Raw genomic sequence first — 16,531 nt, 5'->3', positions numbered from 1 at the left:
AAAGCCTTCTTGGTAGGGAGAACACTAAGTACAGAGGCCCCCAGAGGGAAGGGGGCTTGGTTGGTCTGAGCCATAGAAAGGTCAGTGTGGGGACTGAGCAAGATAAAAATCCGGTTACTAAATAAAGTAGTCAGAGGTCTGATATTTCAGGGCTTTTCAGGCCCTCAATTAGTTTACTTTATGCCACTTGCAATGAGAAGCAGCCAGAGGGCTTTACATGAGCTGCATAATCTGATTTATGTTTTTAAAAGAGCCATCTATTTTTTTGGTTAGGACAGTTTTCTTCTCTATCTCAAGTATTTGTTTCTTTATTTACCTCTGCTATGTGCCTTAGGCAAATCACGTATACCTGCTGGGCCTCAGTTTCCGTATCTGTACAAACAGTGACGCTGGCTGCCAGTAACTGCTGGCACACACTGGTTCAACAGGGCAGTTAAATATCCGACCCTGTGGCTGACTGCAGTCTCCCTTTTATTCTCAGCATCCCAGAACACTGCCCCCATCAGGCATCTGCCCTGCTTCTTACACCTTGTAGCTCAATCAGGGCGCAGTGCCCTTGCCACCCTCTTCACGGCTCACCTGTCCAACACAATCCTTAGACTCCAAAGCTGTGGCTCCTCTCTCACCCTTTCTCTTTACCACTGAACAGATGCCTCCCGCAACCCCTAAGTCTCTCCTCTTCCTTCTTAACTTACTCCTTAGCCAATCACAGTCTGATTCCCATTCCCACCACTCAACAGAATTCCTTCTCGAAAAATCAGGAGCACCAACTATTCAGTCCAACTTCCGGTCCTCCTCACCCCATCATTAGGTTTTGAACCACCACCTCCTACTGAAGGAACGGATAATGTAATAGACAAAAGGACAGGATCTACTCCCAGCTCAGTTACCAACTGCTTTATGTGATCCTGGAAAAGGTATGTAATCTCTCTGGACCTTAGTCTTGGGGTTGGATTTATAGATAGCCTTAGAGCCCTTCTAATTTGGAAATCTCTGACTACTGATTCTTCCCCTTGGCATCCATGACTTGGCACTATCTTGATTCTCTAAACAACTCCCTGTCTCCTTTATTAGGATGTGTTGTTCATCTCCTAAATGGGGTTCTGTTCCTCCAAAGTCCTAGCAGAATGCACTTTAAATGACACTGGAGTCATATATACAATCTCTCCATGGGCAATAGCACCCACACTGACACCCTCAACCGCCACTTCTAGGAAGAGGCTTCCTAGACCTCCAGATCAACATTTCCGCCTGTAGAGAGAACTCCTTCCGTTACAGGTAGTCTGGAATTGAAAACTCCTATATCCAAGATAAATCATTACTTCTTCTCCAAGGCTACTACTCTTTTTGACCTCTCCATTTCTCTTATCGCTCATTGTTATCCATGACAGTCAAACTTATAACATGTTGAGTTTTCACTGATTTTCCTCATACTTGACCCTCTTTCCGTTTCTATGGAAGTATCAAGTGCTCTCCTTTCTCTTCCTTCACACTTCACTCCTAAAACCATTTGGCAAGACACAGTGAAGTAGAGATCCACAGTAGAGGGGAGGGTGTGGACAGCTGTCATGGCTCACAGTGGGGCACCAAGTCCAAGGGTAGCTCTGATGCCCAGTGCAAGGGTGGGGAGGAAGATTCACACATCCATGTGTACACAAGGTCTAGTACATAGTATCAGAACCCAAGCAGGGAGAGGATAGCCCAGCAGGGGGAGTCAGTGTTAGAATGGAATAAGGAGGGCCTCTGTTGGGGGAATGTGGCCCTGTGACCCAGAACACGAGTTAAGACTCCCAGTCATAGGCAGGAGAGTATCTGTGGGAATGGGGGCAGTCTGACTCTGCGGGGGCAGTGTGACTCTGCTGACGCAGCTGACTCCAGGACTGGGGCAAAAAAGTGCAAGGTGGGTCTAAAGCAAGTAACTTAATGTTAACTTCTTGATTTTGATGGTTATATTGTGGCTATGTGAATGTCCTTTATAATTCTCCATAATGGGCTTAACTTTTTTTTAAGTTTGTGATTATTTCAAAAATAAAAAAAAATTATACAAAAATCAACACCCACAAGGGCTTCTTCTGTAATCTCACATCTGTCCTTTTTTTTTTTTTTTTTTTCATTACTCTGGACAGAGAGTCAAGTTCCTATCCCCCTCTACTGTTGCAATAACTTCTTAACAAGGCTCCACCCCACAACCACTGCCTAATTAAGGTTTTTCCAAAGTGCACTTCAGCTCATGCCACTTCCCTGCTCCAACATTTCAGTAGTTCCTCACTACCTCCCAAATTAAGTACAAATTTCTTAGTGTGACTTTCAAGTTCTACTCCCTTCTAGTCCCAACTAACTAACCTCTTCCAGGCTTTCTTCCCCCCAGTTCTCTGTGTGTCGCAGTCAGCCATAAAGCATGACCACAATCAGTGTTTTCTGCCAATCTCCAAGTTTTGCTCATGTGACTCGCTCCATCAGGAAATGACCACTCCTACTCTCCGCAAAAACTTTAAGACTAAGGATAACTATCAATTCTAACCACCACCACCCCATCTCTCCATTTTACAAAGCTTGCCTAGATAACCTTATACTATCAGAATACCAAAGCTGACTTTGCCCATTATAAACCTTATTTCATTTTATTTTAGATTACAATTCTTGTTTATATGTCTCCACAACTCCTAATCTATAAGGTGAGGATACATCCCAATGAAGGAATCCTCATTAATAAAATGAAGTCACAGCCACAGTTATGAATCCATATCACCAGTTATTAGCTCACTCTCTCTCCCTAGTGAACTTTTAAGTATTCAAATTATTTTGTGTTTGTTCTCTTTCCTTCCTTATACTACAGTTTTCTATTTCTTGCATAAATATAAGGAATTTCTACCTCTTTTCTACAAAGAAATTTTGGCCTAGGCCTCACCACTGATAATCATAAATCCAGAGGTTTCCAGTAAGTAACAGATGCTTATATGTAATTACATTTTAACTTCATCATTACTTTACTATATAAAGAACAAAATAAAACTCTTAAAACTGAACACAAAGCCTATACTTGACAAGTTTAAAACTAGAAATTCTAAAATTTAAGATGAAGACCTATACATTTAATATAATTCTATTTCCTTGTTTTCACTAATAAACTTTGAAATGCAGTCCACAAAAACACACAATTTAATGACTATATTTAAATTCAATAACGAAGCAGATTTTTTTTCTTGATTTGAATTTAGTAAATGAAAGAAAATGATATATTATTTGGCAGAAGAGCTGAAATTTTATCAGTAGATGAGTAATATGAAACTAAAGCAACAGTTGAAAGCCTGGAAAAAAGTATTTTGAAGAAAAAAGTTAATATCAAAGCATTAGGGGAAGTGAATGGTTACTCCTAAATTACTTCTGATCAACATAATATCTGGTATTCCCCTAAACATTACAAGTATAGAAAAGATCAGACACATCCAGAATTTCAATAGTGCAAAAGGCATCAAATCCATTAAATGCTACACCTCCAGATCCTAGGTTTTTTGTTTTGTTTTAAGATTTTATTTATTTGACAGAGAAAGAGCACAAGCAAGAAAGAGTACTAGCAACATGCAGAGGGAAGGGAGAAGCAGGCACCCTGCTGAGCAAGGAGCCCCATGTGGGGCTTGATGTGGGATCCTTGATTCCAGAACCCTGGGATCATGACTTGAGCCACCCAGGCTCCCCTCCAGGTCCTAGTTTTAACACAACACTGCTGTGCATGCAAACAGCCTGAAGTTGAATAACTTGAGTCTATTTAACTGAAACCACAGCTTTTATCTCCATTTTTTAAGTATGAAGTAAACAGTTCTAAGTATACTAATACTCTAGATGATAAAAGGTGGACATACTGATATATAAACCTAGGACACTTGTGATGTTAAAAGCAAAATTTATCAAACTGCGTTGTACTCAGTGATTTACTCGTTAAAAAGCACTAAGGGTTTGCTTCTTTTTTTTTTTTTTTTCAATAAAATTATCACTACTCTCACCAGAAATACTATAAATGAATGGAAGTGAATGAATCATCAGGAGAAGCAAGTCTCATTGTGAAATCATTTCTAAAAATATTATTTAGAATACTAACTGGGAGAAATTCTAGGTACACTAGCAATTTCAAGATCAGAATACTGTGAGACAAATAATAAGAAAAAGAAAGTTCCATGTTTCCACTTTCAAATGACTGCAGTAATTCTTAATGATTTATTATAGTAAACACTAAAAATCAATCCAATTCCACATCCCACCCCAATCATCATTTTTTCATACTTTGCATTACACAGAGATATTTAGATCTCAATGGTTTACTCATAAAGTTTGCTAAGAGGCAGGGCAACTTTTGTAACTCCTTGAATTCTGAAGCTTTTGCTTTAATACAGAAGGGGAGTTTTTAAAAACTCTAGGGACGACTGAAAAATAAAAAACAACTGTAGGTTGTTTACTAAATTGTTTCCTTCTTTCATGGAAAAAAATGCAGCAGAGATAAAGTTATAAACACCTGACTACCCATCTTGAAACCTACCAGAATATGCCCTTTGAAACAGTGAACTTTATATTCAAAGGTCTAAGTCAATGTTAGCGCTCTAATGATGCTATCAAAGTGACTATGACCATCGCCATAAACATCAATGTTGTATCAACAGAAAAACGCTGCTTTCAAAAGGAAGAGTGTAAATTAAAACAAGAAATTCATCATGAGTATCAACTTTAATAAAAAAGACATGATTCAAAAATACTCTGCTTTTTCAAAGTAAAATAACTCACCCCTACTCACTTCTAAAAGATAAATGACAATGACATTTTTCTATCCAAAACACCCTGGAAACTACACAGCTACACCTGTGATTCAAATATAGTTGACACCAGATCAGCAAATATGTTAAAGGATACTCTATTTTGATTTTTAACATACAGAACTCCAAGGAAACTTCACAGCCACTTAGTAGTCTGGCTGGCAGACCTCGGGGAGCACGGAGTTCAACATGTTCACTTTTTATGAAGAAACTGAGGCCCAGAGAAGCTGTGACTCACCAAGGTCACAGTTTTGTGTCCTAGCTGACACGGAAACTCCAATCTACATGACATAACCAGGTCCAGTGTTCATCCTCAAGGCTTTACATTCAGCTTCTGTCGTAATTTACTTTACACTTTGGTGGCCTGGCTATCCACTCACTAGAAATGATTAACAGACAGATGGCTTTCGTCATTGCTCTCTCAGGATGCCCACAGACGGGGATGAGGATAACACACACTTCACAGCCATTACTCACTTCTATCAGCTTGAAAAATTAACTAGATGAGAATCATTTTTCTTATGTGAATAGGGTACTCCTTCCTCAGCATAATATTCAGTGAGGCTAACACAAATAAAATAATAGCCTCTTTTTTCATTAATCTCCAAAGGGTGTACAGAATAAAAGAGACCAGCACCTCTCAGCTTTTGGGTCTTAGGACACCTTTCCACTCTTAAAATATACTGAGGATACCAAAAAGCTTTTTGTTTATGTGAGTTATTTTTTCATTAACAAAAGCATATGTTTATGAAAAAATAACTGTTTCCCAACACAAAAACTTGAGTGAGGAGGGTGACACTGTTTACATTTTTGTAAGTCTATTATCTCACTTAATAGAAGACAGCTGGATTTTCATATCTACTTCTACATTCAATGTGTGGTGACAGGTTTTGGTTCAATGTATGAAAAAAATCTGGCTTTACGCAGGTACATTGTTGGGAAAAGGATGAGCATTTTAATGATCATTAGAGATAGCTACAGATGTGATTCTTTAATACTACCCTGAAAACTGCCTGTAAGTAATTTCTTGAAGGTTAGTTGCAATGTGGATCTGAAACCGTATTAGTGAACTTTTCATACACTATCACATTAAAAGCCACTGGTCTATCTTCCATTTTGAGTGGATCTTTTACCAATGTGTGATCTTTCAATTCATAAACCTCCCTGAAAGGGTCTCAGGAATCCCAAACACTTTGAGACCTATTAGAAAACAGCTCAGAGTTCAATCTAAAGACAAAGGTTATTATAAAACATAGGAACGGTCACATTCTATCTTGATTCTCCACAACCTGGAATTCTTTAATTTATTCCACGTCCCCTAGAACAGGGTATCATCATCCCACATTAAGATGTAGACCAAAAGGTTGGATTTTGATCCAGAAGACATTAAATAAGAGACCAGTGATGAAGTATGGATGAGGTTAAATGAAATATTCTAATATGCGCAATGAAATCTAGAAAAATATCTAAGTATCTTCCAATCCTTGAGCCTTTATTCTGAGAATAATCAAAACAAACAGGTTAGGATAATACTCACCAGAAAAAGCTGTCAAGAATCAGTAATCTGTAAGAGACTTCATAACATTGAAGCTTTGTTATTAGAGTTTTTGGAAAATGTATACTAACTAGGATAATGCCAACATGTATGTAAACAAAATGAATCCCCTCTGACTATATTAACACGTATGTAAAGAATTTTGGCGTACTCCAGAAGAGACATTGAACACCTCGGTACCCACAAACGCAGAGCAGGCTCAAGGTCAGTGACTCACATTAATATGTTTAAGTCTATGGGTCACGAGAACATCGGGAGGGGCTTTAGGAATTGAGTGAGTGTAAAACCTATAGTTCAAATAGCAGAAATAGGATGCAGAACAAAACAAAGCAGAGAACTAATGATTTTATCTACTACAGCCCTACTATTGCTACCAGAAATATCATTACCCAAAGCAAGAGCCTTAAAAAAAACTATAAAAGCAAAAAATATGTACTGGCAAATGTATGATGCATGTGTAACCATAAAAAATAATAATAGAGTGAAATTTAGCAAGAATTGTCGCCAAATTGTGGAAAGAACCAAGATGCCCTTCAACAGACAAATGGATAAAGAAGATATGGTCCATATATACAATGGAATATTATGCCTCCATCAGAAAGGATGAATACGCAACTTTTGTAGCAACATGGATGGAACTGGAAGAGATTATGCTGAGTGAAATAAGTCAAGCAGAGAGAGTCAATTATCATATGGTTTCACTTACTTGTGGGGCATAAGGAATAACACGGAGGACACTGGGTAAAGGAAAGGAGATTTGAGTTAGGGGAAATCGGAGCGGGGAGACAAACCATGAAAGACTGTGGACTCTGAGAAACAAACTGAGGGTTTCGGAGGGGATGGAGGGATGGGTGAGCCTGGTGGTGGGTATTATGAAGGGCATATATTGCATGGAGCACTGGGTGTGGTGCATAAACAATGAATTTTGGAACACTGAAAAGAAATTAAATGAATTGAAAAAAAGAATTATCAACAAATATTTCTTTCAATTATGTATAAGATATTTCTTTAAACTATTTTGTAATTTCACATAGTGAAGAAAACAGAAAACTAAAGGATATGAAAGCTAAAAATTGTGCACACTAATCAAATGTTAAGAGTTAAAAGGTATATAATACCTATTGCATACCAGATGATATGCAAAATTAACTCAATTATCTTAACTATATTTGAGATGCGTACTGTTGAATTCTTTTTTCCTTTTCCTCCAGATGAGAAAACTAAAAGCCCAGAGGGGAAGGGGTATGCACAGGAACACAAAGCAATTAGATGGCAGAGCTGGGATTTCAACCCGGGCAGCCATGCTCATACTACCAGGCTGTACTCCCTCATACTAACTCACCAAAAACATCACTTACAAAAATATCGACATCATGTGCAAAATTTCCTTCTCTAAAAGTAAAACAAAGCACTAGCAGGAGACCACATGCTGAGTTTGCTCCTGATGAAAGCCATGCTATCTTAGGCTATCTCCCATTAGGGTTCAGAATTTAAGAGATAGAGGCAGTATCAGAACATGATTGTTCATGCTATCGAGAACAGTAATAACGTATCATTTAAAGGAATGTTTACTTCCATAAAGGCAAGAGGAGCAAGGTTTGAATCAATGACAAGGAAAAGAATGCATGAATCAAACTTTTGGCTTTTGGCTCATAAGAGAACAGGAGGAGAAAGATATAGAAATACACGTAAACCCCATGTTAATGGGATGAAAGTATTTCCCAAAATGTAAGTTTTTATGGGAAAAATCCACATATTCCTAAATGCCAAGTGAAAGAACTGTATCTAGGACATCTATTCTTTATATGTTCAATAAAAGGACCATTTATCACAACCATGTAATAAAAACAGTACTGAAGCAAAGTCCAATGCAAGTATTCATTGTATAACTTAGAACCACCCTTCACAGTCATATCGAAAACCTCTTCCTTGTTTTTTTCTAAATTTATACAATACGCTATAAGCAAAAAGCAAAGTCAAGAGTTATTTTACAGTAAGTAAAGTATGTCTTCTTGCAGCTCTTATAAGTTATACCAACTCAGAACTGCAGTGACATATTTCACTTCCAATATGAGTAGGAAAGCAAGACTGTCCACTTAGTAATTTTAGATGTGCTGAGTCTTTAAAAGCCCTCAACAGTTAAGGAAATGATTTATTTGTATTGAAAACCATGACTGACATATAATTAATCTACTCAAAAAAGGAAAAAGAGGGTGCAGAGCTTGTGGGTAACAGATTTGGGGTCCAATTTCATATTTCATAACCAACGAAGTGATTAATAAAAGCTAAGAAAAAAGACTAAGACCACAAGAAACAAATTTAAAACAATTCTAGCGAACCAGTGTATAGTTAAAGAAAAAAATAATCTAGCACTAGTCTGCTAAAGTAAATATAGTAACAGGCAGCAGAAAATAAACTTTTCCCAAATACCTACGACAGGCAATGTGGAAAGGGGAGGGGATACCCACAGACACTCCTTCACAATCAACACAAATGTTTTCTAAAAGATTTTAAGAATTTTTTGTTTCTCTACTTCAAAAAAGCAGTGACATTATACAAACAAGGAAAGAGGTGGCACTAAATGACCATGTGGAAAACAAAAATAAAACAGTAAGCTGAAACATGTTTAAATTTATCAACTGTGAATACTGACCTTTTCAACATTTTCTAAAGCCATGATTTTCAAAAAAGGAGGAAAAAACCAACTTACCTTGTTACGTTTTCCGGAATGTATTCTAGAACTGGATATCCATCACTTCTTCTAGATGACAGGTCACCATGTGATTTCCATGACTCCACTAACGTATTAACAGGAGGAAAGGAACTCAGGTGTTGGAAAGATTGGTCTCTAGCCGATCGTGATAAAGATATTGTACCCTGAGCACCAATCCTGTAGTGAAAGGACTGTCCACCTGAATTCACACCAACAATAGCAGATGAAGGGATGCTGGCCTCTGGATAATAGCTCCCATCATCTGGTTCCTGTTTAATACCCATTGGGAATCCACTGCCTTCACAGTTACCATCAAAGCCGGGCACAGGTGGTCCTAAGATTCCTGATAGAGAATAATAGTCTTTATCATCCATAAAGGAAAAATATGAGCCATCCATAAACGGAAATGGGTTTACAGTTGGATTCCCTTTAAAAGACGTGCCTGAACATGAATGCTTGGTTGATTCTTGTTTTATTGGTACTGAGAACGGGGAATCAGAATTTATTTTGCTATTTCCTCCCAGACATGAGCTGCTAAAAGCTCCATCTGGCTCCGGTTTTATGTACTGGACAATGCTAAGCTGGCCAGCCACCCCGTTGGAGATGGCATTCTCGACTTCCTCACTCTTAGGAAAAGGGCCCTCTTGAGCACCTTTCTCCTGTGTGTCAGGACTAGGAGCCACATCCCGGGCTGCACTGGATCCAGCTGGGGCACCAGAAGCAGCGTAGCTGAAGGCATTGTTTACCGGGCTACAGGTAGATCCCACGGTGCTAGCAGTTGGACTGGAAAGCGTGGATCTGTTATTTGTGTTGGAAGGGCTGGAAACGGAGCACCTTGAGTTGTTGATGTTTGCAGGGCTAGACACAGAGGATCGCAGAGTGACATTATTAGGACTGGAGACTGGAGATTTTACGCTGCAATGACTCGGAGGGCTGGATATTGGGGATTTCATGCTACTTAATGGACTTGAGAGAGGAGAGCCCACATTGCTGGCGTGTGCTGGGCTGTGCGACCTGGAGCCTCGATTTTCAACATTAGGGGAGCATGTCAAAGGAGTCCCCTGGGTGATAGGGCTGTGCACTGTGAAACTGCCAAAGCTGGCAGAGGTGGAGGACACAGAGCTGATTCCAGCAGGGCTGCAGACTGAAGAGGTCATATTCAGAGGGCTGCAAACAGACGGGCTCTTCTCATGACATATGATAGGGCTTTTAACAATGGCACGCATGACCCCACCATTCACAGAGCTCCCAGAGTCAGGCATGAAGGATCTCAAGGGCCTGTTCACACTGCCTAGAGTGGAAGAATGATGGCCATTTTCTTTGTAAAATTTCACTAGCTGTTCAACATTTTGATAAATCTTTGCTGGACTCACGCTTCCTTGTTGGTTCTGCTGATCATAGGTGTAGTCGGCATCTCTTACGGAATCCATGTATAAACCCATGGACTCAGCCACAGTTGCTGAAAGTTCCTTAGACTCCAGCTCAGTTTTAATATCAGATGTTAAAATCCCAGACCGATTATTGTCTTGCTGAAGGCAAGGGAGTAGTTCATGTTTTTCTTTGCTGCTTCCTTGAGTACTGTTGTTTGGAATAGCACCGGAAACACAGCTTACGTTGACAATCTCCATGTAGTTATTCTCATCGGTCCTCTCTGGAGGTCCCAGGGAAGAATGTTCCACAGCCTGAGAAACTTGACCCCACCGTCTTTCCATATCTAGACCTTCAGGGAGACTGTGGTAGCCTTTGGTCTCCATAGCTAACAAATAAATTTATATTAAAAAATTGAATTAGAGTCATTTATAGCAATATTACTCTAGAAGACATTCCAAAATTCCATTTACTAAGCTATATGTACATATTCTACTTGTCATAAGCAATACTTCTAGTTATATTAAAATTGTTACCTTTCTGGTACTCTTACTAACAGTCCTGACTATGACTTGTCCAGAAGCTAGACTATAAGCAGCAATCACATAAAATTATTTTGCATCTAAATAAAAGTAACATGTTGCTATAATACAGCCTTTAGATTTGCACAAAAATCTACAAATATTAACTTATTTAATATTCAGAGTAATCCTGGGGACTGATGAGGCAGGCAAGGAGGAAAGGAAGGGCTTAGTGATATGGGTGACTTGCCCAAGGTCAAAGAAGTGATATGTAATGTAGTTGGGTTTAAACTAAATCTTCTGACTCCAAAACCTTTGGAGTTTTTCAAGCATATGGAAGCTGTTTTCCATATCTAACACATGGTTTTATTAAAAACAATACGGAAATACAACCAATGTTACCTTTTCTCAATATGAAATTAAAGTTATCAAGTGAATTATCACAGGAAAAATAACTTAAGAATTATTTCTTTAAAAATTAAGATTTTCTTAAAATGGATTAGTGATGAGGATAAAATAATGTCAGTACTGAAAAATAAAGATTCATGTATCCAGATTAATTAAGATGGTCCACAGCTCCATAGAGAGGCAGTATAACAACTCGGGAATGTCAGCACTAGATGCTCCGTATTTCGATGCTGGCAGGGACTTTGACATGCATCCTTACTTAGTAGTACCTCCGCTATAAAGACTTCCAGCAGAGACAGTTTTCTTTTCAACAGTAAATGGAGGAAGTCTGAGATGAGTCCTGACAATTTATGTGTTCATTCATTCAACAAATATTTACCAAGTGTGTGCTACATCCTGGGCCTACAACCAGTCACTGAATCTATAGTGATAAACAAAACAGGCACAGTCCTTATCCTCAGGGAGCCCACAGGTTTTTTTCTTAGATACACAACCATATCCATTGGCTCTCTATGTAAATTTATTTCATAGACAAAATAATTATAATAGGTTATATTTACATAATCCTACACACTACATAATTCGATGCCACATTATAAGCCTCTTATTTACCCTAATAACCCTATAAGATTCATTTAAGTATTATCCAAATAATATGTTGGGGAAACCGAGGCACAGGCCAATAGCTATGTGGCAGAGGTGGAATTTGATCCCAGGTCTCTCTCTACACCAGGGTATCTCTGCCTCGGCACTACTGACATTTTGGGCCTGATAATTCTTTGTGGTGAAGGTCTGTCCTATGCATTGTAAGATGTTTAGCAATATCCCTGACACCTATCCACTAGATGCAAGCAGCACTCCCCATATCGGGCTGTGATAACCAAAATGTCTTCAGACATTGCCAAATGCCCCCTGCTTTGAGAATCACCACTCTAAAGAAACATATCTTAAAGAAAATTAATGCATTCTTAGTAAAAAGGTCATTTTTACATCTTTACATTATAATATACAAAACTGCTAAAATCATTATGTATGCATTTTTCAAATCCCTTCAGGTGTGTCAACAATCCATGACCCAAATAAAAGTCTGATGCAGTTTCTGCAGTTCTGTACACCAATATTACTTTAGGCCTCTCATCCTTTTCCCCCTTGGCCACTCACTAACCCCATCTTCCCTAGCTTTCCCTCAGGAAAAAAGACTAGGAAGTCCTTCTGCTACAGAACTTATATTAATTAACACAGAAAAATAATAGAATGGCTCTACTAAATAAACTGGCAATAGATATCACAAGGCTCTATAATGACATGTAATGCCTAAATTTTCTAACTATTGTAATTATCTCTTACTTCATTGTATTCTACACTACATTTTGAGTTCTCAGGAGGCAGAAACTTTGTCAATTTCAACACTGCATCCCAAGCAGATCACCCAGTACAAATTAAAAGATGTTAACTCTTATAATACTCAATTTTTGAACACTAAAATCTAGCATAAACCTTTTATTTAAAGAACATTATTCTATAAATTCTTAATCACAAGTCAATCACAAAGCAGAGGAAAATAAATCAAATTACAACAGTTGAGGTGTTTATCTGATAATTCTAGCCAAAAAATTTAGTGTGGATAAAAAACAAGTTGAAATACACACACACACACACACACACACACACACGTTCATCATGAAATGGGACTTAAACTGCTAATACTGACCTCTTCTACACTGAAAAACCATTTACCTGTAACCATAATATTCTGTGTTTCTACTTCTACCTAAGAATACTCTGTCCTCCCCATACTAAACTTGAATAGATACACATCTAAGGTATAGATGTTTCAGGTCCAAATTCATTAAACAGCAGCAGAAACATGTCCACTCATCTTCAAAACTGAACATCTATTGTGTATCACCCCCTCCCCACCTCCTGCCCTGAACCCTGTCCATAAACCCACATTCCCTTTCTCGGTGAACCGCACCACTCTCTACCTTAATTCCAGCAGATCACCCTTGCCTGGGGACCCTTGCCAAAGGCTTCCAAAGTCTCCAGCCTCCACACTTTCCACCTACAGCTTCCTTCCTCATCTCCACTCCCCCCACCCCAACCAACCCTAAGCAACAGTCTGAAAGGAGAATCCTATCTCCAGATCCCTCTCCAAAAATCCATCTTCCAAACATTCTCTTGGAAAGGATGATCAGGAACTGCTTTTCTGAAGTTTCACAGTGTAAACCTGCATACTGAACTCCTGAGAAGTTTTATAGTGCAGAAACCTGTTTCCTTTTTATTCCAGCATCCTCTAAATAACTTGGCCACTGCTCCCTTTTTCTACAACACCTACTAATATTCTAAGGGATGCCTTTCACCACTCTGCTCTAAAGCGGGAGCCAAATCTCAGACTTGTGAGGGTACATGAAGATTCGAAGAGAATCTACATGGAAGAGAGCAGGCAAGTACAATCTTAAAGCACTCTACAAGGAAGCATCTTATCACTAACATCATGCAGCTGATCACAACTTTCCAAGTCCTATTTGGCTAGCCTCGAACTCTTAACAGTAACATAAAACAGGCTGCATTTCACCACGTTATTGACAGGGCTATCATTAAAGAATTTGCAAAAGGCTTTGCTGAAATCTAAATTAGTTCTGTGTAAAGTATTGTCTTCATCTACCAACTTTAGACGCACATCTCAACAAAGAAAATAAAGGTTGGCAACTGTCAAGCACAAAAGAATAGGACTTCTAGCATCTGCATGGCTTCCAATGCAAACATTTTTAAAGATCAGAGTTCTTAAAAACTTAGGAGCATTAAAATATTTTGTGCTGAGTTCCCATTATTTTAATCAGTCTTCTCTGTAAACAAATAGATTAGATTAGGCATTCATTTCCTATGTAGTCCAGGAAAAAGCCAGGTTGTCTTTTTGGAAGTGGCGTAATAACCATGGCTTAAGCAGAATTTCAGTTAACCTGAACTTACTAATAAATACTGAAAATACTAGCTGATGATTATACTCCTCATAGAACTTAATACCCAGTGGCTAAAGTATATGATGAAGCAGACACTTCATGTATACATATCTAGCTTATATAAAATCAGACTTGTCTCCCTTTCAGCAGAAACTATAACAGAGGCTCTACTGGGACAAAGACAAAAACCATTATGAGCCTTTATTTTTCATGCAAATGGTCTCCCTCAAAACATAAAGGAAATTTCACAAAAGTAAGGAAAAGCGCTAATGAAAGTTCTACCTCAAGCCATTCATATGCTCTTAAGCACTATTTTTGCAAAGGAAAAACCTGACTTTAAAATTTTATGTTTTACAGTCTTTTAAATTGCGTTTTTCCTAAGGAAATATTTTTTTTTCAGGAATATTAACAAAGATTCTTGTGAATTTGTATTTTGTCTGAAAACACTTTCACTTTTAATATCCCCAAAACATAGTCCCACTTAAAACTTATCATTTTCTATAGTTATGTCACTGTAATAGGGCATCTTAAAGACAGAACCTTAACAATTTCATAATTTTCAATGGTTGTATCGCTATGAAAGTTTGCTGTATGTGACTATTTTTCTGTCATACCTACTACAGAACTATTATTATGTTCTTCTCTTTTAGACACGAGGTAAATGATAGAAACCTGCCCAAGGTCACCTAAGAGAGCGGGAGAACCAGTTAGAACTGAGCACACCTGATTTCTATTCACTCACCTAATTCACTGAGCCACCTGATCCTTCCAAAATCCCCAAGCCAAACTATGTCTCCCTTAAAGGAAAAAGCTCCCCTTTATTTTTTTTTAAACTTCTATCCTCAGGTATTTCAATGCTAGTGTGCCTTGAGCTCAAACATAAAATTAAAACTTCACAGAACTTCACAGATGGCGAATGCTGTTAAAATTACTTTGTAAATACCATCAATAACAGCACCTATAGAAATGGCCATACAAATGTTAAAAAGCAATTTAAGTGCATTAGAAATTCACCGCTTTCAAAAACTTGTCTGTTATCAAACAAAAGTTTTTCTAACTTCTAGGTTATAATAAAGTTAAAACTGATGGTGCCATAAACCATTCTGGTTTTAAACCTAGTTTTTTAAAATTCAGTAGGAAAAGCCATGCACCTAAATTCATTATAGTAGGGTACGGATGACACCAAAAAAAGCTTCATCCTTTCTCTCCTGCCTTTGGAATTCCAACTGATGCCACAGAAAGCATTAGCCTCTCTCCAGAGTTTTATAAATACTAGGGAACGGGAAATGCACGAATTTCCAGAGCCCTCTTCATACAAGCTACATCAGGATCTGTATCTCCTTCAACTGCCCTTTTCCGCTACCCCTCCAGCTAAGATTTGGGTGCTTCCGCAATTGATAGAGTTAAGAAATATTATTCAAACGTCCTTTAAAAATTGTAGAAGGAAAACGATCCGAAATTCATCCTTGGGGAAAGGAAGGGAGGTAGACCTCCCACTGCCAAAGGCGGTTGAAAGCTGCTCGTTAGAGGGCATTTATCCAAAGTGGCCAAACTTTCCCAAAATAGTCCTCTGGCGGCCAAAGGGGGTAAAAAGTGGAAAACCAAAACAAAACAACAAGCACACAGCACCATACTGACTGTGCCTCCGGATTACGCAGCCACTTCTCCCTGCAAAGTGCACGCTCCCGCGCCGCGGACGCAAGCCGAGTCCGGCAAGCGGCGCCCCGCGGCGCACCCCTACACACCTGCCTCGGCCGGGGTCCGTCTCTCGGCGTCTACCTGTTGCAGCGCTCGCCAACGCCACGACACCCCTGCTGCGGAGCCCCCCTAAATCCAACCACATCCAGGCCAACGAGTGCCGCTCTCCCCGCAGCGAGAGAGCCCGAGGCAGCAACGCTCTTGCACCCAGGTGACTGCACGGGCTTCCTCCGAGCAGCCTGAAGTTGGCTTGCGTCTCCCCGGTCCAATGACACTCCGGGCGCGGAGGGGCGGAGAGGAGGGGCCAGGGCCAGGGCCAGGGCGGGCGAAGTGGGAAGGGAGAGAGCGAGAGAGGGCGGGCGAAAGCCCGGAGGGGGAGTGGGCCAGCTCCAGGGCCGGGGTGGTCACATGTCCAGATAAAGTTCAGGTTGCTATCCCGCCCTCCTGAGCCCTTCCTATTGGCCCGGAGGGAAGCAAGGCTCCACGCTGCACAGGTCAGGCGGGCT

At 39.4% G+C, this 16,531-nt stretch overlaps 1 protein-coding gene across 1 annotated transcript in view; it reads right to left on the bottom strand.

Annotated features, from left to right (window-relative positions):
- Nucleotides 1-16,292, bottom strand: part of LOC111154998 (nuclear receptor subfamily 3 group C member 2) — a 338,835-nt gene extending 322,543 nt beyond the window's left edge. Inside the window, exons 1-2 of the mRNA XM_022514989.1 lie at nucleotides 16,073-16,292; nucleotides 9,068-10,826 (exon numbers count right to left, since the gene is read on the bottom strand). Of these exons, the coding sequence (XP_022370697.1) occupies nucleotides 9,068-10,824 (1,757 nt within the window). The 5' untranslated portion in view covers nucleotides 10,825-10,826; nucleotides 16,073-16,292. The remainder of the gene's footprint in view (nucleotides 1-9,067; nucleotides 10,827-16,072) is intronic.
- Nucleotides 16,293-16,531: the final 239 nt, after the last annotated feature.

The sequence above is a fragment of the Enhydra lutris genome, unplaced genomic scaffold (genome assembly GCF_002288905.1).
Source record: "Enhydra lutris kenyoni isolate GAN:26980312 unplaced genomic scaffold, ASM228890v2 scaffoldscaffold3, whole genome shotgun sequence".
In the NCBI taxonomy this organism is placed as follows: domain Eukaryota; kingdom Metazoa; phylum Chordata; class Mammalia; order Carnivora; family Mustelidae; genus Enhydra; species Enhydra lutris.
This window is presented reverse-complemented; position numbering and strand designations above follow the sequence as displayed.